Raw genomic sequence first — 24,074 nt, 5'->3', positions numbered from 1 at the left:
TCGCCGAGTCGGAAGAACGACTCGCCGAGTCCTTTACACGCAGTTTCTATTCAGTCGATTCTAATCAGTTTTAGCGCATCCAATTCATAGATCTGGGTTTCTGGGACTATCTGAACACGTAAAGTTGCTAACTTTACGTGTATCTATGATGCAATGAAGCAAATACACTCAAACTTGGCTATTATGGGGGTTACTTGTCTAGAACAAATCCATGGCTACCAAAAGGTGGCCTTCTTGAGTTCCTGGAACTCAAGAGAGGCTAGATCCGAGATATGGATTGATACAAAGCTTCATCACTAGGGATTTGGGGTTTTTGAGCTCAAAACCAACAATTTGGGGACAAACTAGATCTAACAATACAATAACCAAGATGAAAGCTTTATTACCAGAAAGGATGGCCAAAGAGGAGTATAATCTGGATCTACTTCTTCTTCCTTGAGTTCTTCTACCTTCTCCTTCTTCTTCTTGCTCAAGAATGCACCAAAATTCCTTCACGAGGCAAAGATCACTCACACACACTTCAAGGAGGCTAGGGTTTTGGGAATAAGTCTCTGAGAGGTGGAGGAGGCTGGCTTGGGGCTATAATGGTGTTTAAATAGGGTACACACCCTGAAAATTAGGGCTTCATCCAGACTGGCGGACTCGCCGAGTCGGGAATAACGGACTCGTCGAGTCGCAATGTTAAATCTACGTGCAGACCCGCTGCTACTCGACGAGTTAGGGCTACTGACTCGTCGAGTAGATTCTAAAACAAGAAGTATAATAATAAAAATTGCGTACCAGGAACGGGGCGTTACAACAGGGCTATAAGCCTGAAATCTACCGAAATGTTTAACTCAGAAAGTGTATGTCTTCTGTGCCATTTGGGCCGAAGCTTTATTGATGTATATAAAGTATAGAAATTGTCATGTCTCATTGATCGTATATCTTTGAATCAAATCATTGATTGATATGGAAAGTTTGTCACATGATTCACATATGCCTTTGTTGTTTCTTGTCCTCTTTGCTTCTGCCATATTGAAGTATATATATGGCATAACGTTATATTTTATCTATTATTGAACTCACTAAGCGTCACCGCTTACCCCTCTCAATGTTTAACAATTGCAGGCAATAAGCAACCAGTATAGTTATATACTGATAGAAGATTTTGAATAGTTTGAAACTATTGTATTTAGTAATCATGTATGTATAACTTATAATATCCTGGGAAGTTATGTAACATATAAAAATTTGTAATTGTCGGTTTGTATCCAGTCTTATGTAAACAAGTTATCAATGTAAAATATTGTTTTTATGAATATGCAAGTAGCATGTTTTGGAGTAACAATTGTCGAGTCTGAAAGTTTGGGTCTTTCAGAAATACGAAAGTTTAGAAAGGGGTTCTTTCAATCATGGTATCAGAGCAGTAGTTTAAGTGAACTAAATTCCACGGATTGGTATTTAGACTTAAGCTATTGGAAGTTCAATATATGAACTGAGTCATTGTAAGTATATGGATACAAACTTTAGGAAAGACTTAAGTAGAGTATTAGGTAACGATAAACCCTAATATATTCTAAAATACAATGTTACTCCATATTGCAGAACAATGGCTGAACAAGAAGGTAGCCATACCCCTGAGGTGGGTGTAGGTCCTCAACCTGATGAAGTAAATACTCCATTATCTCCTCGTGAGGAGCGACTATTGGGTAAACTTACTGGTATTATTCGACAGACTTTCGAAGAACACAAAAAGAATGGTGATAAAGGAAAAGAGAAAGCCACTGGAGAATCTTCAAAAAGGGAGGTGAAGCCTCCCTCGTTCAAAGATTTCAAGAGTAGTGGTGCTACAGAGTTTTCTGGTGTTCTTAATCCCATTGTTGTTCTTACCTGGATCCAGAACACAGAGAAAGTATTTCGTATTTCTCATGTGGATAATGAAGACAAGGCTAATTATGCTTTTGCAATGCTCATCGGGGAAGCCTTGGTCTGGTGGGAAGCAACATATGAAGCTCTCAATGGGTTTGACCAGGAGAATTTATCCTGGGAAATGTTCAAAACTCGTTTGCTAGAGAAGTATTGTCCTCTAGACATGAGGAGGAGATTGGAGAAGGAATTCCTCGAGCTTAAACAGGGAGGAATGACTGTGAATGAGTATGAAACTCAGTTTAATCAAAGAGCAAGGTTTGCTACAAAGTATATTCCAACTAAAGACGAGAAATTTCAGTTATTCATGGATGGACTACAGCACGAAATCCACGATTTCGTTGCCAATCGGGAAGTTCTGTCATTCGATAAAGTCGTTGAGTATGCTCGAAGACGCGAGCATGACTTAGAAATACGTGGTGCCACTTTTACTGTTCCGAAGCATCCACGTACTGAAAGAAGTGTTCCTGTTCCCTCTTTTCTACCAGCTCAATCCGTTCGGACTAAACCTGGTAATCAAGTGCAAAATCAAAATGCCCCTCGTGGCCGCGGTAGATCACAATTTTTTTCTATTCAATCGCCTTCATGTCGCATTTGTGGAAGGAATCATCGGGGCCAATGCAAAATAGACAAGGAATCCATTGTCTGTTATGGATGTGGATAAATGGGTCACATAAAGCCAGCTTGCCCAAGGAAGGATGTTACTTGTTATGCATGTGGTATTACTTGCCACAAGAAGTGTTTTTGCCCTACTCTTACTAGTCAGATGACGGGAAGTCAAGCTTCTGTTCAACAACCGGCGAGAAGTCAAGCTCCTGTTCAACAATCAAAGGGTACTCCAACTAAAAAGGAGGAGGTTCCAAAAGCTAAGGGTCGTGCATTCCAGATCACCACAGAAGAGGCACGCGAGGACCCGAATGTTGTGACGGGTACATTTCTTGTTAACTCTAGACCTGCTCACATCTTATTTGATTCTGGTGCCTCAGATTCTTTTGTGTCTTATGAATTTGCGCATTCTTTTCAAATTGCTGCTATGCACTCGCGCAACCATTTCACGTAGATACTGCTGGAAGTATATCATTACTTGCTGATAAAGTCTATAGGAATTGTGTTATAGAAATTGAAGGCTACAATTTTCTTGCTAATCTGATTCCTATCTCCTTGCCCAACTTTGAAATTATTCTCGGAATGGATTGGTTGTCAAAGAACCACGCAGAACTCTTGTGCTATGAAAAGATAGTATGTATTCCCATTGAAGGGGAGAAGCCTATCTATGTCTACGGTGAACAAAGAATCTTAAAAATAATCTCTTTCCTCAAAGCTCGTAAATTCATATTGAAAGGGTGTTCTATCTATCTGGCCTATACAGTCGATATCTCAAAAGAGGAAAAGAAAACGGTAAATGATGTTCCCATTGCTAAAGAATATCCAGATGTTTTTCCCGAAGAATTGCCTGGACTTCCTCTGGACAGGCAAGTAGAATTTCGAATTGACCTTGTGCCTGGTGCTGCTCCGATTGCAAAGACTCCTTATCGTCTTGCGTTAGATGAGATGAAAGAAATGATGATCCAACTACAGGAACTACTTGACAAAGGTTTCATTCGACCGAGTACCTCTCCTTGGGGTGCTCTGGTATTGTTTGTCAAGAAGAAGGACGGATCAATGCGAATGTGTATTGATTACCGTGAGCTAAATAAGGTGACTATCAAGAACAAGTACCCACTACCTCGCATTGACGATTTATTTGATCAACTTCAGAGTGTTAGCTATTTCTCGAAGATTGATTTAAGATCAGACTATCATCAGTTGAAAGTACACAAGCAGGATGTACCGAAGACTGCTTTTCGTACTCGATATGGACATTATGAATTCATTGTCATGTCGTTTGGTTTGACAAATGCTCCTGCTGTATTCATGGATATGATGAATCGGGTATGCCGCCCAATGCTCGATAAATCTGTCATCGTATTCATTGACATTCATATTCGTGCGGTATTAGAACTTCTTCGAAAGGAGAAACTATATGCTAAATTCTCGAAATGTGAATTTTGGCTTCGCCAAGTTCAATTTCTCGGCCATGTTATTTCTGGTGACGGTGTATCCGTAGATCCTACCAAAATCGAAGCTATTCAAAATTGGGAAGTGCCCCGTAATGCTTCCGAAATTCGTAGTTTCTTGGGTCTCGCGGGATATTACCGGAGATTCATTAAAGACTTTTCTCGTATAGCCGTACCTATCACGAGTCTTACACGAAAGGAAGTGAAGTTCGAATGGGGTGAAGCCCAAGAAAAAGCTTTCTCAACTCTAAAAGATCTTTTGACTCATGCTCCAATCTTATCACTCCTAGAAGGTGATGATGATTTCTCTGTATATAGCGATGCTTCAAGATTGGGACTCGGTTGTATGTTGATGCAATGTGGTAAAGTGATAGCCTATGCCTCAAGACAACTGAAAGATTATGAAAAGAATTATCCCACTCATGATCTCGAACTCGCTGCAGTGGTATTTGCCCTAAAACTTTGGAGACATTACCTTTTTGGTACAAAATGTCAATTGTATACCGACCACAAGAGTCTCAAGTATATATTCAGTCAGCAAACTCTGAATATGAGACAAGAACGAGCCATGGAGCTGATCAAAGACTATGACTGTGAAATCTTGTATCATCCTGGAAAGGCTAATGTAGTTGTCGATGCACTTAGCAGGAAGGTTTATCGTAATAGTATGTGTTATACTATTACTCACACTATAGTGAAGTTTACTATCCTAGATGAACTAGAGAAATGGAAATTTGAGGCCTTAAAGCCAGAAAATGTGAAGAAAGAAGGGATGGTACATTATACTGATGTTTTACTTGATGATCCACGAGGATTGAAGGTATTCAAGAATCGGCTATGGATTACAAAGATTGGCGGATTAAGACGAAAGATTTTAGATGAAGCTCATAAATCTGTCAATACATCCTGGTACAAGTAAAATGTACTATGATGTAAGAGTTGATTATTGGTGGCCTAGATTAAAGAGAGACATTGGAAGATATGTGCAAGAATGTTTGATATGCTTACAAGTCAAAACAGAGCACCAAAAGCCTCACGGAACCCCAGAAAGTCTTAGTGTTCCTGTATGGAAATGGGAAGAACTGTCCATGGATTTTATTACCAAATTGCCAAAGACTGCTAGACAGCATGATGACATTTGGGTAATCGTTGACCGCCTGACTAAGAGTGCACATTTTCTCGCCATGCGTGGAGTCGCGCCATGCGTGAAACGGCTCCAATGGAGAAATACGCACAAGTATATTTGGATGAAATTGTTGCGAGACATGGTGTGCCACTAAAGATTATTTCCGATCGTGATACTCGCTTCACTTCTCACTTTTGGGTGAGTATGCAACGTGAATTAGGATCTCGAGTTGCTCTCAGCACAACTTATCATCCCCAAACAGATGTTCAGACGGAGAGAACAATCCAAACAGTAGAAGATATGCTTCGTGCATGTGTTTTGGAGTTCAGTGGTAACTGGGATAAGTATTTACCGCTTGTCGAATTTTCATATAATAACAGTTACCACGCTTCAATCAAAATGCCATCGTATGAAGCATTATATGTTCGTAGATGTCGTACTCCATTATGTTGGCGTGAAGTAGGACAAAAAATCCTTGGAGGCCCTGAAATGATTCAAGACACTACTAACAAGATTCAAATTGTACGAGAAAGAATGAAAGCGGCCCAGGATCGACAAAAGTCCTATACGGAAAAGAGGAGGCGACCAATAGAATTCCAGGTGGGTGATTTCGTAATGTTGAAGGTATCCCCATGGAAAGATCTTATGCGATTTGGAAAGAAAGGAAAACTAAGTCCTAGATTTGTTGGTCCTTTCAAAATCATCTAGAGGATTGGTAAACAAGCATACCGCTTGGAATTGCCTGAAGATTTGGCAGGTATTCATGATATCTTTCATGTGAGTTATCTGCGTAAATGCTTGAGCATCTATGATGAGACAGTTCCATTATCCGAGGTGAAATTGGATAATAAGTTAAGATATGTAGAAGAGCCTGAAGAGATCGTGAATGAAAGAACAACTAATCTACGTAATAAAGAAGTAGAGTTGGTGCTTGTCAAGTGGAAACACCATCGAGGCCCAAACTATACTTGGGAGAATAAGAATGAGATAAGAGCGAAATATCCCCATTTATTTTAATCGATGTAATTTCGGGGACAAAATCCTCAAAAGGAGGAGGTATTTGTAACATACACGTTTTGAAATCGTGTTTTGTAATGAATAATATTACGAAATATTATGTGAATCTGAGCAATTGAGTTCTAACAGATAGTTTTTACTATAATTGAAGTAAAACTATGTTTAGAATCACTTGGAAAATATTGGAGTCTTATGAGATTCCAATCAAATGTCAAATAGTGAAATGTAACGAAAATATAAAATTTGAAATAAGTAAAATTTTATTATTGAAAGTTGTAAATAATCTCGTTAGAAACATTTACGCGAAAACCTCATCGAAATCTGAGTTATAACGAAGAAGTTATGACCAATCGAAGATCCGTGACAAAACCGACACGACGCCGAATGACGTAAAAAGTGAGTTTTTGATAAACTACTTTTTAGCCTTGGTGATGTAAATGAAAGTCGTAGTATTTGTTAAACCGAGAATTTTGATAAAAAGAACGCCAAAATCTGACCTCGTATGAGGAAGTTATGATTTTTCTACGTTTCAGCTTAGCAGTAGACAACTAAAAACTCGAATTTTAGATCGGGTGATTTTTATCCAACACAATCTAAATGAGAATCGAAGGTCTCGTCAATAGTAGTACAACGGTAAAAAGACAGACGAAAACGGACATCGGATGAAGAAGTTATGAATTTTTAACGGATTTTTCTGTCCCGGTCTGTTAAAAATAATAATATTAAAAATAAAGTCAAAATTAGCCGACGAGTCTAAACGAAAGTTGTAGAATATATTCCCGCCTACACGTGTATATAAAGAACGTCAAAAACGGAGCTCGTATGCGAAAGTTATGGATTTTAGAAGATTTTGGCACAAATTCCGAGGAATCTCGCATGGATAAGCTTCATCTGGAAGAAGCCACGTCACTCGCTCCAGGCGTGCCCCGTGTCCGATCTCGGGGAGTCACCTGCCCCGTGACCGATGCTGATGACGAGTCCGAAGTGGTCCGGTAGAAATCCGACGCGTGTCGCAAACGTGGCGTGTCCAAAGCGAGCCATGTCTCGCCTGCGAGCTTCCGACGCTCGTCCCTCCCTCGAATCCGAGCTTCGCATCTGCTGCCGCGTGGAGCCTTCTCAGCCATCGATCTTTGGTCTCGCACCCTATAAATGGGGGGGGGGGTTGCGAGATCTCCCGGCTAGATTTAGAAATTTGGCATTTTTCACCCCCAAACTCATATTTTCACTATTTCGACTTCCCCCGAAGCCCCCAAGATCATTTCCAACACCCGAAACACGCCCCGAAGTGCCCGAGAAGCCCGAGAAATTTATCTTTTCGGTTTGAAGCCCAACCCTCGCAAGACCCGGTTTTTAAGAAAACTCCCGGTTTTCATTGAAGAAAATCAATTATAGTAACGAAGTGCTGCCTAAATTACTATTTTAACATCCGGTTATTTCACGGTGAGTTCAATATATAGGAACAATTGTATGTTATGTGTTATATGTGCTATGTGCTTTTCAGTGTTATTATTTCGGGTTATTTTCCCGTGTTATTTTTATTTCTGCTATTTATGATAGCAAAACTATACCTTTGACCATGTGATCAGTGAAAGGACTTAGATTCACGATGGTACTGGTACGTAGCCTCTGGCCATGTAGAGCATGTCTCCGTAAGAGAATGACTTCTATTTTATGGCATTGGCAGATGGTTAGACAGGGCTATAAGCCTGAAATCTACCAAAATGTTTAACTCAGAAAGTGTATGTCTTCTGTGCCATTTGGGCCGAAGCTTTATTGATGTATATCAAGTATAGAAATTGTCTTGTCTCATTGATCGTATATCTTTGAATCAAATCATTGATTGATATGGAAAGTTTGTCACATGATTCACATATGTCTTTGTTGTTTCTTGTTCCTCTTTGCTTCTGCCATATTGAAGTATATATATGGCATAACGTTATATTGTATCTATTATTGAACTCACTAAGCGTCACCACTTACCCCTCTCAATGTTTAACAATTGCAGGCAATAAGCAACCAGTATAGTTATATACTGATAGAAGATTTTGAATAGTTTGAAACTATTGTATTTAGTAATCATGTATGTATAACTTATAGTATCCTGGGAAGTTATGTAACATATAAAAATTTGTAATAGTCGGTTTGTATCCAGTCTTATGTAAACAAGTTATCAATGTAAAATATTATTTTTATGAATATGCAAGTAGCATGTTTTGGAGTAACAATTGTCGAGTCTGAAAGTTTGGGTTTTTCAGAAATACGAAAGTTTAGAAAGGGGTTCTTTCAATATATATATATATATATATATATATATATATATATATATATATATATAGGAAAGTAAGAAGTTTTTTATATGCATGTTTTTTTGGCAAACAAAAGAAAATAAATCATAGATGAATAAAAATAAAATGAGTTAAAAAAATCCCATGTTTTTTTTGTTTTATATGCATGTTTTTTTGGAACACAAAAAAAACAAATCAATATATATATATATATATATATATATATATATATATATATATATATATATATAACACGAATCGGCTATCATTCAGTTTTATTTTATTTATTTATGCATGTTTTTTTACTCAGACCATACATACATAAAATGACCATTTTGCCATTAATAATTCTTTTTCAATTTTATTTTATTTATTTATCTTTTTCAATTTTATTTTAGTTAAGACAGGGACCAATTGTGTAACAAAAACAAAGAGTAAGGACCAAGCGCATAACAAAAACAAACAACAAGGACCTTCCGAGTTAAAAGAATAAGTTAGTGACCATGCGCTCAAATTATCCCAAACCATAAGGACCATTCGTTTAATTATCCCAAATTTTTTCTTAAAAGTTCCGTACCGAATGGACTCATAGTTCCGAAGACAAGGTATATAACTCTTGGCAAATCAATATTCAATACTATAGGGACCAAATATGTAATTTGGCAAACAATTGTAACAATTAAAAAAAATGGTATTTAAGTATTTTACTTTTTATTTTCGATTAACCTCGAGGAACCAAAATTTATGCTTTCTATAGTTCTATCCTGCTTGTGAAGAAACTGCAGTGGAAAAACTCAAGACTCTCAGACCAGCAAAAATGGCGACTTCCTTCTCCAATCTTCGTGACCTCCTCACTCGGTAAGTAGATACTCCCGCCACAAACCATCTGTTATCTGTCTCAGCGTCTTGTCTTTTACACTCTGAAATTTCCCTCTTCACGCAGATTGTCCCAACCAATCCGAGAATCACTATCGAAAACTTCCTACAAACAACCAGACTCAGACATTTCAATCAAATCTCTACTTCAATCCCTTCTACCTCCGTTTCCGATTAACATCATCGAAGAATCCGATTTTCAATCCCAATTGACGAGGTTCACCTTACTATGTGCCGCTTTAGCTTCTTCTCAAACCTCTACGTATGATCAGCTCTCATGGATTCCACTTTCTCTCTCAAATTCCGCGGATTCCGCTTTCCGAGAATTACATAAAGCTTTTTCCGATGATCAGGGGAAGGACATAACGATCGAATTGATGCCTAGAGTTTTGCCTTTGCTTAAAACGAGTATCAAGGAGAGTTCAATCGATAAGGAGGATGCCGATGGTGACGAGGTCTCTGCCGCCTCTGCTAGGTTTCCGGTTGCTTACGCCATTGTCGCCGCTCATCAATTTAAATGGATTGTCACACAGGTTTCGTATCGTTCTCTTCATTAAAAAACTCAAATAAAGCTAGGGTTAGGGTTTTATGTAAAACCATCATGAATTATCATCGTTATGGCTTATGACAGGTTGATTCATCGCAATTAGGAAAACTCTGTTCGTTGATTATCCCATGTGCACTCACAGCTCTTGATCATTGGTCTCCAGAAGTGAAAGTAGGTATCAAAACTTGGGTTCTTCAATCTCATAGACTCTCATTTCTACTTCTTATTGCTCCAATTCTGGATTGAATTTCTTTCAGGGTCAGGGAATGATGACGTTCATACATCTAGCAAAACATGTGAATTCTTCCGAGTTTAGTGTGTATGAAGATGTGATTCTGGATGCTTGTTGTCAAAACATTGCTTCAAGTGATGAAATCTGGGAACATGTGGTTGAGATGTCAGTGCTCCTTGTGACTTCTACCCAACAAAACAATCCTCGTAGCTCATGGTATCTATCTTCTATCTCTTCTACCCTTTTTAGCTGATTTTAACTAGTCATTGTTCATCAAAAAGCATATATATAAGTGAGAATTTTTGTAGGTTTGAGAAGGTGTTGAATGAGATGTTAAGCCATTTATGGAGGCAACCAAGATCAAAGGAGAGGCGTATCGCATTTCTTAAACACATTGAGCCACTTTTTATTGGCATGGGACTTGTATTGTTGGGTCATTTCAGGCGCATGTTCCCTCTTTTCTTCAAGTGGATGCATGCTGATGATGATCAAAGTGTTCTACTGGTAACATTAAATAATACACTATAGAGTATAGACTCATTTCTTCATAGAGGAAACCAAAAGACCTTTTATTATTTCTTGAAACTTGCAGGTTCTTGACAGTATTAAAACAGTTATAAAGTTCACGTGGATAAGGTATTCACCATTTTATGACAGGTATAGTCCTTAAATGCACATGTGATTTGGAGTTAAAAAGGTTTTTTTTTCTTTTTTTTTTTTTGGTTTGATTTGATATTTTTTCTTTGACCCCAGATTGATAGATGAATTGGTGATTTTATACAAAGATGCATCGCTCAAAGTTGAAAAAGAAGAAATACGTGCTCGTATTGTTCAGATACTCACCCTTCTACATAAGTAAAATTCTAAGCCTACTTATCGATTGTTACGCATGATATGCACTAACAGTGTTAGATATGAGTAAATGGGACAAAAAATGGTATTAATTTGTATTATTATTATTTGTTTTCAGATGCAAAGGGGAGCAATTTGAATTAGCATGGGTAAAGTATAAAGATGATCCAAATTTGTCAAAACTTTGCACATCATTAACTCCTGAAACTGTTGTATCACACCCAATTTCAACTTGATGACAGCTGAAGAATGTAGATGACTGACTAATTTTAGTTGTGTTATAATATTGTCAAATGTTGACACATTAAAAAGGGAAATGCATTAACTAGTAACGAATATTTATAATTGTTTTTTGTGGTGAAATCGTGTTGGGCAATGCATTAACTAGTGACCAATTTTTTATAATTGTTTTTTTGTGGTGAAATCTTGTTAGAGTGACATTATCCCATCTTAATTATGTTTTAAATACAAGAAGCTTATTATTGGACTTATATCAAGAAGAACATCTACTAAATCCATTTTTAGCATCTGCTTTAATCAAACAAGTTGCTATTTAATTTGGGAAGAAAAGTTTAAACTACTATGGCTACCATCATGTACAAGAACAACAATACTTGTTCCAAAAAGACACAAGAACAACAAAAATAGTAAAATTCATGCCTTTCATTGATACTAACATAACAATCATAAGATACTATCAATCTTCCCTCCCAAATATATTTACCTAATCAAATCAGTAATCCACTAATCACCTCAGTCAACAACAGAGATTATGAATGGTGTACCCCTAATCAACCATGTCTACAGCTAATCGTGTCATTAAAAAATTAAAGCATATCAACATACCACTAGAACAGCAATAAACCACTTACCAGTAATAGGAATCCAAGAACAGTGATCTCTGTCAGTGCTCCAATGGTAGTGGAGAAACATCCAGAGAAATCAATTTCGAATTTCATTGACATGTTGGGGTGCAAAAACCCCCAATTCTGTCCTGTCCCAACTCTCATAGCTGGCAGGTTTGAGAATGTAGTGTTTGTATCGAATACCTCATAAATGTAAGCTTCAGCTACTCCTTCTTTCCTCAATGGTGTACCTCTACCAGATTGGAGATGATAAACCAAACCACGTAGGTACATTTCAGCGTATATTGGACGTGCTTCTACGTCATTTGCTGAATCACAGCTTGGCCACCCTGTCTCCGTCACAACCACCGGAATATTCTCGTGTCCAGAGATGGTTAATGCAGCGATAACAGCATCCACCATAAGATCAAACAAATTCCGGTACCTAACGCCGGTGATTGCATCGTCTCTGAAGTTGTAAGTCTGTTCTTGAAAGAGAGCAAAACCGATTGGGATCTCAGGGCGCAATTTGTATACGAAGTAAGGGTATAAATTCACGAAGAATGACGAATTCGTTTCACTTAGAAACTGGAGCAAGGGTTTAAGGATGACATTGTTAGTCGGTTCTTCGAATTCAGCTGAGGAAGGAGGAAACGACGTCATCATGATGTTAACAAACGAGAAAGTCGTTGAGACAGTGATTTTCCGTATCCCGAGATCCACAAGTGATTGATGGACGTTACGTACGGCGCGAAGGAGAACATCTGCGGAGGAAGCGTTTCCGTCAGCTAGGACGTTAGTCCCGACGGAGATGGCGGTGATGAGAGCGCGTGGGTAGAAAGGGACGACGTGGTTGTAAAGCCAGAGGGAGGCGGTGGAGCGATTGGTTGATATGGAATGGATGAGAGAGTTTGGAATGGAAAGGAAGAGGGATATATTAGTGTAGAAGAAGGCTCGGATTACAGAAGGTTCGGCGACAGGGAGGCGGACGGCGGTGATTTTTAGAGATCTGAGTGTACTGGCGACTTCTTCCGGTGGTGGTTGAGATGGAGCTGGTACGTAGGTTACGCCAATTGTAGTGGCGGAGGCGGTGGAGACGACGGAGATGAGGAGGAGGAGAGATAGGGAGAGGGACATAGTTAGAGGTTTTAGATTAATGGGGTTGAGTGGGTTTAGGGAGTGCTGGAGGAAGAAGGAGGGGTGTGGGCAAAGCACCTGCCGCGCATTATAGCATGAAGCAGTTCGTTTGTTGTTATTTGATAGATGCTGTGGGAGGAAATGATCTGCTGCTACGCAGAGGCTAACACGATGGAATTGGCGGATTTTTGTCCATATGACAATAATATTGAGTAGTAAAACTATACTAAAACCTTTTTCTTTTTCTTTAATAAAAATGTTTCTATCAAATTATAAAAACTTAATTTTACTTGTCTTAAGCATTTATTGATTCAGATTTGAAAAATGTCAAACTAATTCAATATATATAATGCTTCTAGTAATAGTGATAATATGGATGTCCAGATTTTCTTGCTATTTCTTTTGAAGACTCATTTCCATCCAATAGTCTCGATATTATCGGGCATCAAGCTAAGTCTTGTACTTGGTTGTTGTGCATGAATTTTGTAACACTCGACAAAATGGGTTAAATGTTTTGCTAACTAAAAATAATTGAAATTTAATTCAGTATTAGTTTGGGATATATTTTGGAGGTGATGTTTGAAAACCAAGTCGATGGTTATGCTCCAATTGGGAAAAAAGGTATGTGACATCTTTGTTATACTTAACATTCAGTAATAACTACAAATGTATAAACATAGAAGGCTAAGGGTTAAATGGTAAGACTATGGACTGAAACTTGATGTTAGGTCCAATATTGGTACTTTTAAGACATTACTAAGGTTGGGGGACCGAATGTGACAAGTTTGGAAAACGGTGTAGCATTAAGCTTCTAGGGCTTGAAGCTCTTATTTTGGGGAAATAAATTTAGGATAGAAGAAGAGAGAGTTTGAGTTATTGGGAAGGGAAATCTTGGTTTGAAACAATTAGTAATTTTAATTTTGTTTAATTATTCATTTATGTGTTTTATTTTAATATTACACTTGTAGAAGCTTTTGGGAGATTACTTACATGTTTGAGAGGCGAGTACATAGCCATTTAAGCACACATTTTATTCTGGAATTGTACTTTCAACTTATGTGTGTTTTTGAATGATGATACTTTTGATGTATTTGAGTTTATATATGTTTAATTTAATCATATTTAATATAGAAGTATTTTTTCAAAGAGTTTTAGAGGTGAAAGTTAATATGAGTTATCGTGTTTCAGCGATTGCTTATGGTGTGTTAAAGATACTTAATTTGGATATCCATTTTGGGAGCACAACCCTTTGTGACTTCACCTTTAGAGAGATCAAGGGCACTCCTTAATATATTGGGACTTTTGCGACTAGTTAATCTTCTGTTGAGAGATCAATGAAAAACTTTCTTAAAGATGGGAAATATACATCATTATAGATATGAGTTATGAGAATAGATAACTTAAGTTGGGCAAGGTTGCACTTCATACATTGTACATTTTGGTGGTTTTGTTTACTCTATATACATAAATTTGTAAACTTTTACTATATGATGTCAACTTTATGTAACTTACAAGGCCTTTCATAAATCTAATGTATTGAAATTATTTTTACATGTTCTCAAGTTAGTAATAATGATAATAGAAGTGTTTGGATGTGAGAATTAGTTTATATTAGTTGGAAGATGCCTGTTTCAAATGTTTGGAGTACAAAATTATTTTAGCATAATTTTTATTCCTAGCATCATAGTAATTGTGAATTTATGTATCTTCTAATATTTATCTGGTTGTATGTAACTTCATAAAAAAAATGACATTCCTTGTATAAAAAAATGCCTCTTTTTTAAAATAGGTGCGCTGAGTGAGTGGGGAAATGCTACCCCCGACAGACATCATCAAACCAGATGACTGACGTCAGCCGTCCCCGACTTATTACTCTGGGCTATGCAACGCGCATTGAGCCTGCACACACGACAAGACTTCGGGTTTTCCTTTTCCGGGTCAAGTAAAACCCGGGTAAAGCAGACCCATGGAAACACGGTAAAACGCCTCTGCTGCGAAACAGAGTGGTTTAGGGTTAAGTATTGGTGTGCGGACTCAAAGCACCCACGCACCCCAATTTGATGCTATTCGGGCCCCGCCGGGTTTATCAACAGAAGTTCATATTATACAAAAGCCGATGTGGGAACGATGACAAAAAAAATTATGGAAGACAGTATGATTTAAGAGTGTTCAGATAATGGATTTGGAACTGAAAGCATAAAATTTAATTGAAAGAGTTTGATCCCAAAATCATGAAACAAGAAAATTAAACAAATGTTTGGATTAGTTAGAGAAGATAGACTCATCGATCTCTATCTTAACAACTTCACCGTCGTCGAACCGGTCTTTCCGTGGTGGAGCTGGTGGCACCGGCACCCTCGGTGGTCCTCTGCCCTTCGTCTTGTTCCGTGGTCTTGCCTGTTCAATCATATAAATTCTTAAATTTCATGTGATAATTTGAGCTGATTTTACTACTATGGATTGCTGCAAATCGGAAAATGTCGAACGTTCTGCTAATTATGCAAGTAATAGACTGAAATTACAAACCCTAAAATTTGAGAAAAACAGGAAAACTCACATTCCCAAACGAGTGATTGAATCGCTTTCCTTTAGCAGTCTTCTTGTCTCCTCTTCCGCAGTAAACTGAAACTCAAGCAATCGAAACGAAACTTAGTCAAGCTTAAATTTGCAAAAATGTATACGAGAAAGGAATTTAGAGTTTGCGTACTCAGTGGTTGAATTGAGGAGGTGAGAGAGATGGAGTAAGAGGGTGAAGCGAGGGGAATGGCAGTTGGGGAACATGAACGAGAGAATGAGAGAGAAAAAGAAGCAACTGGAAGAGCAGCGATTGAAAGTGCCATTGACGCCATTGGCAAGAGCTGTGTGCTTTCTTGGTCTATCAGGATAAGTGTAGCTGTTTCGACAATAATGATTTTTGGTAACAAGATATGACTCACTACGACGTCGTATAACTTCCAGTCTTGTTCCATTGGCACGCAAAGGTGTAAAATACAAGAGACTTAACTTTTAGGATTTTATCCCTTTAAGCGCTAATTTTCCATTGTAGTGTACATCACATAGTAAAAATGTCAAATTACAGTAACAATATCAAAAGTACAGAAAATAGGGAGAATGCTATGCCCTCCTGGTCTTTTATACAATTGCTACGGGCCAAATCTTGATCTTTCATACACATATGACAAAGATAGCTAGCATCCTATATCATAAATAATGGGTTGGCCTTGGTGCTTTCGACACATTGATACAGTGAGAAAACTCACCTCAGTCTGCTGATAAATAACTAGATGCTCAACTATAGAACTGGAAGATCCCACACTAAACGCAAACAAATAACCCTAATCAAAATTAGGTTATAAACCATAACCATGGGTCTAAATCCCAAACCCAAACTCCTATGGAAAAATGTCATTTTACCCTTCCCATAATAGGCCTAACCAAACTTGGTCCAATAACACAATAATCCCCCCCCCCCCCTTCCCCCAAGGTCCCAAAAGGCCCAACTCATACAACTTAAGGTCCGCTAACAAAATCCTGAGGCCCACTCATGCTTCAAACAGTCCAAGGCCTAAACTTAACTAAGTCCCAAAAGTCCAAAGCCCAACCAAAGACCAAAAGCCCACAAAGAGCCACTGCGAGGCATACGCTCGGCGTACACGACCGATCACCAATACCCTCATCGTACCACTTGGTACGCCCAACGTACTGGGTTGCTTGCCACCCCAAGCCATTTAGTGCTTAATCCATTCAGCCATAAGGTCCAACTCTCAGATCTCTTCCATTTTAGGGTCTAATACATAAAGTTGGCAACTTTAACCCTTAGCATGTCTTAATGGAACCCAACATCCATTTTTGTCCAACAATACTCCTAATAAGAACTCAAACTCATGCATGGACCAATAACAACCATCAAGATGACATTTTTATGCATCATGAACAACAAAAGAGGCTGAGATCTAACAAATCTAACTCCTAGAGTTGCTCAAACTCACAAGGGGGACCGATCCGACCAAATAAAGCTCACAACAAGCCCTAATCTCAAACTATCAAAATGAATCATCAAGGTAAGAACTTTATACCTTCTAAGCTCATAAAGTTGATGAAGACTCTGGATCTAAAAGCTCAACATCCACAAATGCTTGGTCTCCAAGCTCCTTCTTCTTGAATACACATAAAAATGCCACAAGGGTACTTTCAAAGCTCAAGAACACTCAAAGAATGAATTAGGGTTTCAATGGGACGAAAAGAACAATGGAGGTTGATGAGGTAGGTGTCCAAAGGCTATAATGACGTTTAAATAGTGTTCAAACCCTAAAAATTAGGGTTTGATCCGCCCAGCGTACACCACGTACACCCAATATACGTGGTTAAATCCTCGCGACCAAAATGACCTCGTATGCTAAGCGTACCAAATGTACGTCCAGCTTACGAGGAACCACTTTTTCCATTTTTCTCAAACTTAAAGGACCAAAGAAGTAGTACCCAAAATCGAATGTTACAACATAATAGAATGGAATCATACATTTGCTTTCGTAGTAAGTTTCTTCTTTTAACGAGCCAATTGAATGGACTAGAGAACCCAACGGAGAGTTCCTCTTCTAAAATCGCACCTAAGCAACAAAGTAGAAGTAGATATGAGCAATCCTCGAACTGTAACCTGCAAACTGAATCAAAAACTCGATTCTACGATCGGCAACGACGTGGTGATCAAGGTGCCACGTCGTGGGAACTGCACTTCGGGATTCTTTAGGGTTTTGAGGGCACTGAACTTTGATAGCCGAAAGGTATTTTTCATAAGTGTCAAAACCAGATTTGGAGTCCTCTTTATATAGGGTGGTGATTTGAAACCCTAATGATAATTACCAAATACAATAAAAATTATCTATGAATTCAAATCATTTTCGAATATTCTATATTCTATTATTTTCTAATTAGTTAATTAAACTATTAATTAATTAACAAAACTAATCCCTCATATAAATATCTTTTTAGTTCTGATTTATTTTGTTCATGTGTGTAACCCAAAAGAACATTGTTATTTATAGTAATATTATCGGGCTTGTTATGACTATGGGCACTAATCTCCATCACAGTAATCCTCGAAAGTTGAAATCAATTCACTTTTCTCTCGTTTGTGCGTGTTTTTTTAGCAATCATGATTGATAGAGTGTTGAAGTAGAGATTAAATCTATCCAAGAAAAGGATAATGCAATGCAAGCTCGAATTATCGGATTTTAGTATCACAGGAGCAAGTTTTGTGAAGAGTGTAAGCTCGATTTTGAAGAATTTCCTCCAAATTGAGGTGATTTCATCTCTTATTGTGCTATATCAAGTATTCTAAGTTAATTTCATGAAATCGGTGAAGTGTCATTGTCGCATATTGTTAGTTATGTGTTATTAAGCACTATAATAACTAGAATGTTAAGCATTAGCAAGGATTTCATGTTAAATAAAGTAAGAACTCTTGTCTGTAGATACAAGTTTCCTATACTTTTGGAGAGTATGTAAAGTTATTTGAAAGCAATTCCTTCATCTGTTGTAACATCCTGTTCCAGATTGTTTTGTGATTTAAGGTCGTGGGCCTTAATCCGAGTATGAGAAGGCTTTGAGGCTTTGAGGGATAAAGGTTTAGGCCTTTATGGGATATGGGTAAGGTAGGTTGTATGATAAAAGAGTTCGGTTTGTGCTTTAGAGCAAAATGTATTGTTAAAGGCGCTGGAGGAATAAAGTTGATAGAAGTGTAGAGTTTCTCGGATATAAAGTGTGTCGGAAACGGACATCGGGTGAGGGAGTTATGGCACTTGCAAGTTGCTGGCATAAATGGTCCCTTATGGAGAAAAGTTGGCATGGAGGACCATGCATGCAAATTGGAACGCGTGTGGGTACGCCCAGCGTATGACAGGAAAAGATCGCGGGTGCCTTCTGGCGTACGCCCGGCGTACAGGATGTACGCCCAGCGTACGTCCAATGTCCAGAAACCCTAATTTTAGGGTGTGCCACTATATAAAGAACATATTGGTTCAAGCCCTAGCCTCCTTATCTGTTCCCTTACCCTCAGAAAACCCTAGAACGCCTCATCCCCTCATTCTTGAGTGATTTTCTCCTTAAGAAGCTCATCTTGGTGGTGTAAACTTGGAAGAAGGAAAAGAAGAAGTTGGTAAGGAAGAACTTTCGAAGTTGGAGCTCATAGATCTGGAATAACATCATCATTTGGGACTCTTTGGAGGTATAAAGTTCATCACTTTACTTAAGGATGCATAGATCTAGGTTTGGAGTCATTTTGGGTCCCAAGATTGGACCTTTATGATGAAATCTCGTTTCTGAGCTTAGGGTTGCCACCCTCAAGGCTAAAAGTGTTTCTAAAGCAGTAAAGTTTCGAACTTGCTAGTCCATTCATAATCATGCATGAGATCTAGGCCTCTTTATGGAAGTAGAAGATCATTTTTGGAGTTTGAGTTGTTTGGGCCAAGTAAAGTCACAAAGTCAGTGACTTTATGAAATAAGACATGGAAGAGGACCGGGATCTGAGTTTGTAGCCTCTGGAGTGGTGTAATTAGTGCTTAATGGAAAGAGGACTTATCAGGGGAATTACGATGAGCGTATGTGCAGGTACGCCCAGCGTACTCGCTATCTTGCCTGTACGCTTAGCGTACGTAGAGGTACGCCCCGCGTACTCTGTCAGTATGGGCTTTGTGTCCTTGGGCCACGGTTGGGCCACGCCTTGGGTCTTTGGGCCTTTTGGGCCATCATAAGTCATATATTATGGGCCAAAGATATTTTTGGGCTTGGTGCAAGGCCCATTAGAGGGATTGGGCCCAATTTAGCAAATTGGGCCATTAGTGGGCTTGAGGAGTTTATCTAGTGTTGGGCTTGCCTTCAAGATTTGAGATTTGGGCCTCTGGAGAACCCACTTATCATTTGGCCTTGGTGGGCCCAATGGGTTTTAGGTTATTGATGGGATGATCAGTGGTCTGTCTTGGACCTTCTGAGTGAGAGTTGGACTTAGTTCCTAATTGGGTTAATTGTGGGTTGGCACAGAGTTAGTAGCCGATTCGTAGCTGCAGCATTTGTAGGGACTGTTCATCATCCGAGGTGAGTCTTCTCACTATACGTTACCTAGAGTGGTATTTATGTGTGACCGGAAGGTCTTATGTGCTTACTTGAGTTATGCATCTTGTCTATGTGATATTATGATATGAGTTATTTAGACCGGACCGAAAGGTCCAACGATATATGAGGCCGGAAGGCTCAACCAGACCGGACCAGAGGGTCCAACGAGCTAGACCGGACCAGAGGGTCCAACGAGCTACAGGACTGGAGGGTCCCGCTGAGACACATGGACCGGAGGGTCCTACAGAGTATAGCCTCGAGTGGCGAATTTGTTGTATGTGGTATTTTGGGGGAACTCACTAAGCTTTGTGTTTACCGTGTTATGTGTTATGTGTTTCAGGTTTCTCAGGATCGCGGGACGGCACCGGCTTGATTGTACACACCAGAGAAAGAGTTATGTTTTGAGGATCCTGGATTATTAATGGAGTTGTGTTTTGTAATTTGAATAAACGAGATTTTTATACAAAATGTTATGAAAAGTATGTGATTTTAAAAGGAAAAATTTGTTGAAAATTTACGTCGTTACAAGTTGGTATCAGAGCCTTAGTTTGAGGGATTCGGATGCGCCTTCGGGTAAATCTGGACTCAAACTGAGGATTTGAGAAAAAATTTCAAAGAAATGATTTTTCTAAAGTGAACAAGAGTTTCTGAGAGAAAACGAGAAGGAGCAGTGTGTACAATCAGCCAGAGCCCGAACGGTGATTTCCCAAAATACCATTTCTTTTTATGTTATGAGATGTTTATGAGATATTTTATGAGATATCATGCATGCTAGAAATAGGCTAGGTATTCCATACTTTAGGACTAGAGTGGCCTGATTTGTGATGCCTTAGCCTAGGAGTTGTTGTTATCTGTGATGTGCTTTCGAGTATGTGCTGAGTAAGAGTATCCAGTAGGAATATTTCAGAGATATAGCTTCGAGTAGAGGAGTAGTCTAGGAGAGATACCTAGATAAGCATCGAAGGATGCCTACTGAGAGAGTAGTTATATGCCCGTGTGGGGTAGAGTGCTTGAGTTCGGTGACACCTGTTGTGTGTGAATAGAGCAAGTGGAGTTGTAACCTAGAGTGGTTTACGTATTGGTGGGGATTATTCGATGCCCGAATGCTGCTTGCTTCGTGCTTTGTGGAACTCTCGATGATGGGAGTCAGCTACTAAGTGAATATGACGATATTCAGGAGGTAGATGGCTGGCATCATTAGGAGTTTTTCAGCAGCTGATGGCAGAGAAGTGTGAGCACCTAGGAAGAGCCTAGGGGTGACCGTGGTCAGATGAGTGTGCTGACAGGGTAGAGCATTTCGTTGGGGAGCGAACACGTGTAACGGGATGGACGAACGAGAAGGTTGCGCAACTACTTAGGAAATCTGGGATGGTCCGTGTGGAAAGTATGGGTAGATGTGACAGGTAGTATGGGCCCGTACTACTGAAAGCAGAGGACCCATACTTGATGCAAGGAGTATTCTGGAGATTCTAAGTAGCAGATTGATTAGTGATGTCATGGTTCGAGTACCATGCTAAGTGACAGATTGATTAGTGATGTCATGGTTCGAGTACCATGCTAAGTGACATATTGATTGGTGATGTCATGGTTCGAGTACCATGACCCGTGGCGGTTAGTGTTACTGGTTCTACCAGTTATTCCGTTGTGATTGGTTAGACCGAGATCGGATGCGATAGGGTATGAGGTCAGGGGGTCATGTGGAACAAGTTCCAGCGAAGCATCCCTTGTGAGGGAAGTCGAGATGATTCCAAGGTATTTTTGGTGAGATGTCAGATGGAGTCGCAAGGCTCAAGGATGAGTAGAGATGGCGTTTATGGAGGATTGCGGCATGAGTTGAGCAATCAGCCGATAGTGGATATGTCACCTTCTGTGACCTGGGTGGTATTATTTCCGTTTCCTGTGGGAAACATAAGAGGTGTTGAGATTTCGGTTTCTGAGCTTGGGGCTAAAACCCTGCTGGTTAGCATTGATGGCGACCTTCCATCAGAATATTTGGGCAGTATGACTGCCGAGAGGTAATGTTAGAGCATGAGCAGGTTGTCAGTGGGGACTGAGATGGTTAAGGACAAGGATACACCCTATTTGGGCATAGTAGGGCATGTATTAGCTACAGCGACGGACGATCAAGAAGAGGATATTGGGGCAGTGGCTCTTATTATCTATGATGAGTATCGAGTGTGGTAATGAGGTCTCCGCTCTTATTACAACCCACGTGATGGAACGTTGGTTGAGGAGTCGAGGATGATGAGTATGATAGTTCATTATTTTCAGATTAAGAGTCAGAGTTACTACTGGACAGTTGAGATGCCCGGTAATAGGATGGTATGAGATTCTGTATGATTAGAGGCAATCATGATGAGAAGTTTATGAGGATTTCATCTGAGATTCGGGTATTTGGAGTTGCGGGGTCTCTATCGGGGAGACCACCGAGCATTGTGTAGTACCTTCCAAGAGTAAGTGTGATGTTCCTGGTGGAAACATTATGTGGAATAGATTATTGGTGCGCCAATTGGTGATGGTTCGAACCCTGAGTGGGGGAGAACCGGGTATTCTATCGAGAGGATCAGAGATTTGTTCAAGAGCGGTTAGGGAACTGGATAGAGATATGCACTATGGATTCATGAGACCATGGTTATTGGTGGTCGAGGTGAGTTGCAGAGGGAGTTAATGCATGTTGTACGCGTTCAAGAAAGGATGAGTGTCTGCACGGCAGGTGGCTGTTGGTCAGAGGCCTTGTGGTAGATAAGAATTCTTCGAGGTGGTTGGTTCGTAGGGATACTTCGGCAGCTGGGAAATTTTGGTTCGATGAATGGATTATTCTATGCTCTTTGGAAAGGGTAAGAGATGATCGCGCATCCAATTTCCGGGTCGGCATGCGTAATCTCTCTTGGGTTTTAGCAAATGAGGAAAGAGTTTCGGAGGGTCATCTTCGTGTTCTGAGTCGTTGGCGATTTCTCCGTGTTTCAATTTGGGAGATGGAGTATTCCGGGGTTACAAGTGGCACGAGAGAAAGATCGGTTGCGAGATTCTGAGGAAGCAATGCAGTATCTGAGTATGATGTCATGAGTATGAGATCAGTGGTAGAGTCAAGACACTGCGAGGTGTTGTGATGGTGTATCGGGGTATCTGAGTTTAATGTCCTAAATCTCTGATTATGTTGAGTTTTGAGTTTGAGATGGCAAGTGGTGTATCAGGTATCTACGGTTCCAGTGGGGGCCCTTCGGCCAATTGACATCAAGCGAGATTATTCAAGAATGTGGATTGCAGCTGGGAAAGGTGTTTTGTTATGGCGGATGTTGTCAGAAATAGCAATGCATGATTTGGGTAAGTGTGTGCACCTATCTATGGTTGGTCCACAGGGCATGAGTTAATGATCGCAGTGTGGCGTCGACCTGAGGATGAGATTGTGAAGGGGTAAGAGCAAGTGCAGTAAGACTGCTGGGAGCTGCAGACTTAATGAGTTAGTGCAAAGGGGTGTAGTGATGCTACGGGGAGTCGTAGTACTCACTATTCAGTGAGAGGTTGTGGTGATGCTACAGGGAGCCGTAGTACTCACTATTCAGTGAGAGGTTGTGGTGATGCTACGGGGAGCCATAGTACTCACTATTCAGTGAGAGGTTGTGGTGATGCTACGGGGAGCCGTAGTACTCACTAGTCAGCGAGAGGGTGTTGTGATACTACGGGGAGCCGTAGTACTCACTAGTCAGTGAGATGGAATGTTATGATATCATGGGGAGCCGTATTAGACACTAGTCAGAGCATGACGCAGAAGGGTTTTAGGTTTGGGTAGCCCTAATGATTGGGTTTTGGGAGCCTGGTGGTTGGACCAGGGGCGAGGCCGAGGTCTCCATATTTGTCAGGAATCGCTATATTCTGAGTTGAGTCGTGGTTATCGCAACCGAAGGGAATTGGAGAGGTGGTGTATGCGTGGATTGCAAATCTTGGGTCATGAGTTGAGTACCAGATTGGAATTGAGTGGACCCAATTCTGTTGTTGAATCCGACTCTAGAGCTTGAGTCTGGATTCGTTCGTGTGTTAGTAGGCAAGATAAGGTTTTAGATTCGTAGATGGGTTCATTTTGAGAA

The 24,074-nt window shown here is 39.7% G+C and overlaps 3 protein-coding genes across 3 annotated transcripts; 1 reads left to right on the top strand and 2 right to left on the bottom strand.

Moving 5' to 3' along the window:
- Positions 1–9,119: 9,119 nt before the first annotated feature.
- LOC145135911 (ARM repeat superfamily protein) lies at positions 9,120–11,305 on the top strand. The gene is made up of 8 exons (XM_079070105.1): positions 9,120–9,251; positions 9,337–9,802; positions 9,901–9,987; positions 10,074–10,264; positions 10,357–10,552; positions 10,641–10,705; positions 10,802–10,903; positions 11,019–11,305. Exons 1-8 carry the CDS (start codon positions 9,211–9,213, stop codon positions 11,134–11,136), a joined length of 1,266 nt encoding a protein of 421 aa, XP_078926231.1. The 5' UTR covers positions 9,120–9,210; the 3' UTR covers positions 11,137–11,305.
- A 282-nt stretch (positions 11,306–11,587) lies between these two features.
- LOC145140819 (glucan endo-1,3-beta-glucosidase 12-like) lies at positions 11,588–12,917 on the bottom strand. The gene has a single exon (XM_079074199.1). It carries the CDS (start codon positions 12,880–12,882, stop codon positions 11,749–11,751), a length of 1,134 nt encoding a protein of 377 aa, XP_078930325.1. The 5' UTR covers positions 12,883–12,917; the 3' UTR covers positions 11,588–11,748.
- A 2,142-nt stretch (positions 12,918–15,059) lies between these two features.
- On the bottom strand, positions 15,060–15,866 carry LOC145136379 (small ribosomal subunit protein bTHXc-like). The gene is made up of 3 exons (XM_079070501.1): positions 15,590–15,866; positions 15,440–15,504; positions 15,060–15,279 (listed from the first exon to the last, which is right to left on the bottom strand). Exons 1-3 carry the CDS (start codon positions 15,849–15,851, stop codon positions 15,145–15,147), a joined length of 462 nt encoding a protein of 153 aa, XP_078926627.1. The 5' UTR covers positions 15,852–15,866; the 3' UTR covers positions 15,060–15,144.
- Between the last annotated feature and the right edge of the window lie 8,208 nt (positions 15,867–24,074).

This window comes from Lactuca virosa, chromosome 9 (genome assembly GCF_052849685.1).
Source record: "Lactuca virosa cultivar CGN04683 chromosome 9, Lactuca_virosa_CGN04683_v6, whole genome shotgun sequence".
NCBI lineage: Eukaryota > Viridiplantae > Streptophyta > Magnoliopsida > Asterales > Asteraceae > Lactuca > Lactuca virosa.
The sequence above is the reverse complement of the archived record's forward strand: the minus strand, read 5'-3'. Positions and strand labels throughout refer to the sequence as shown.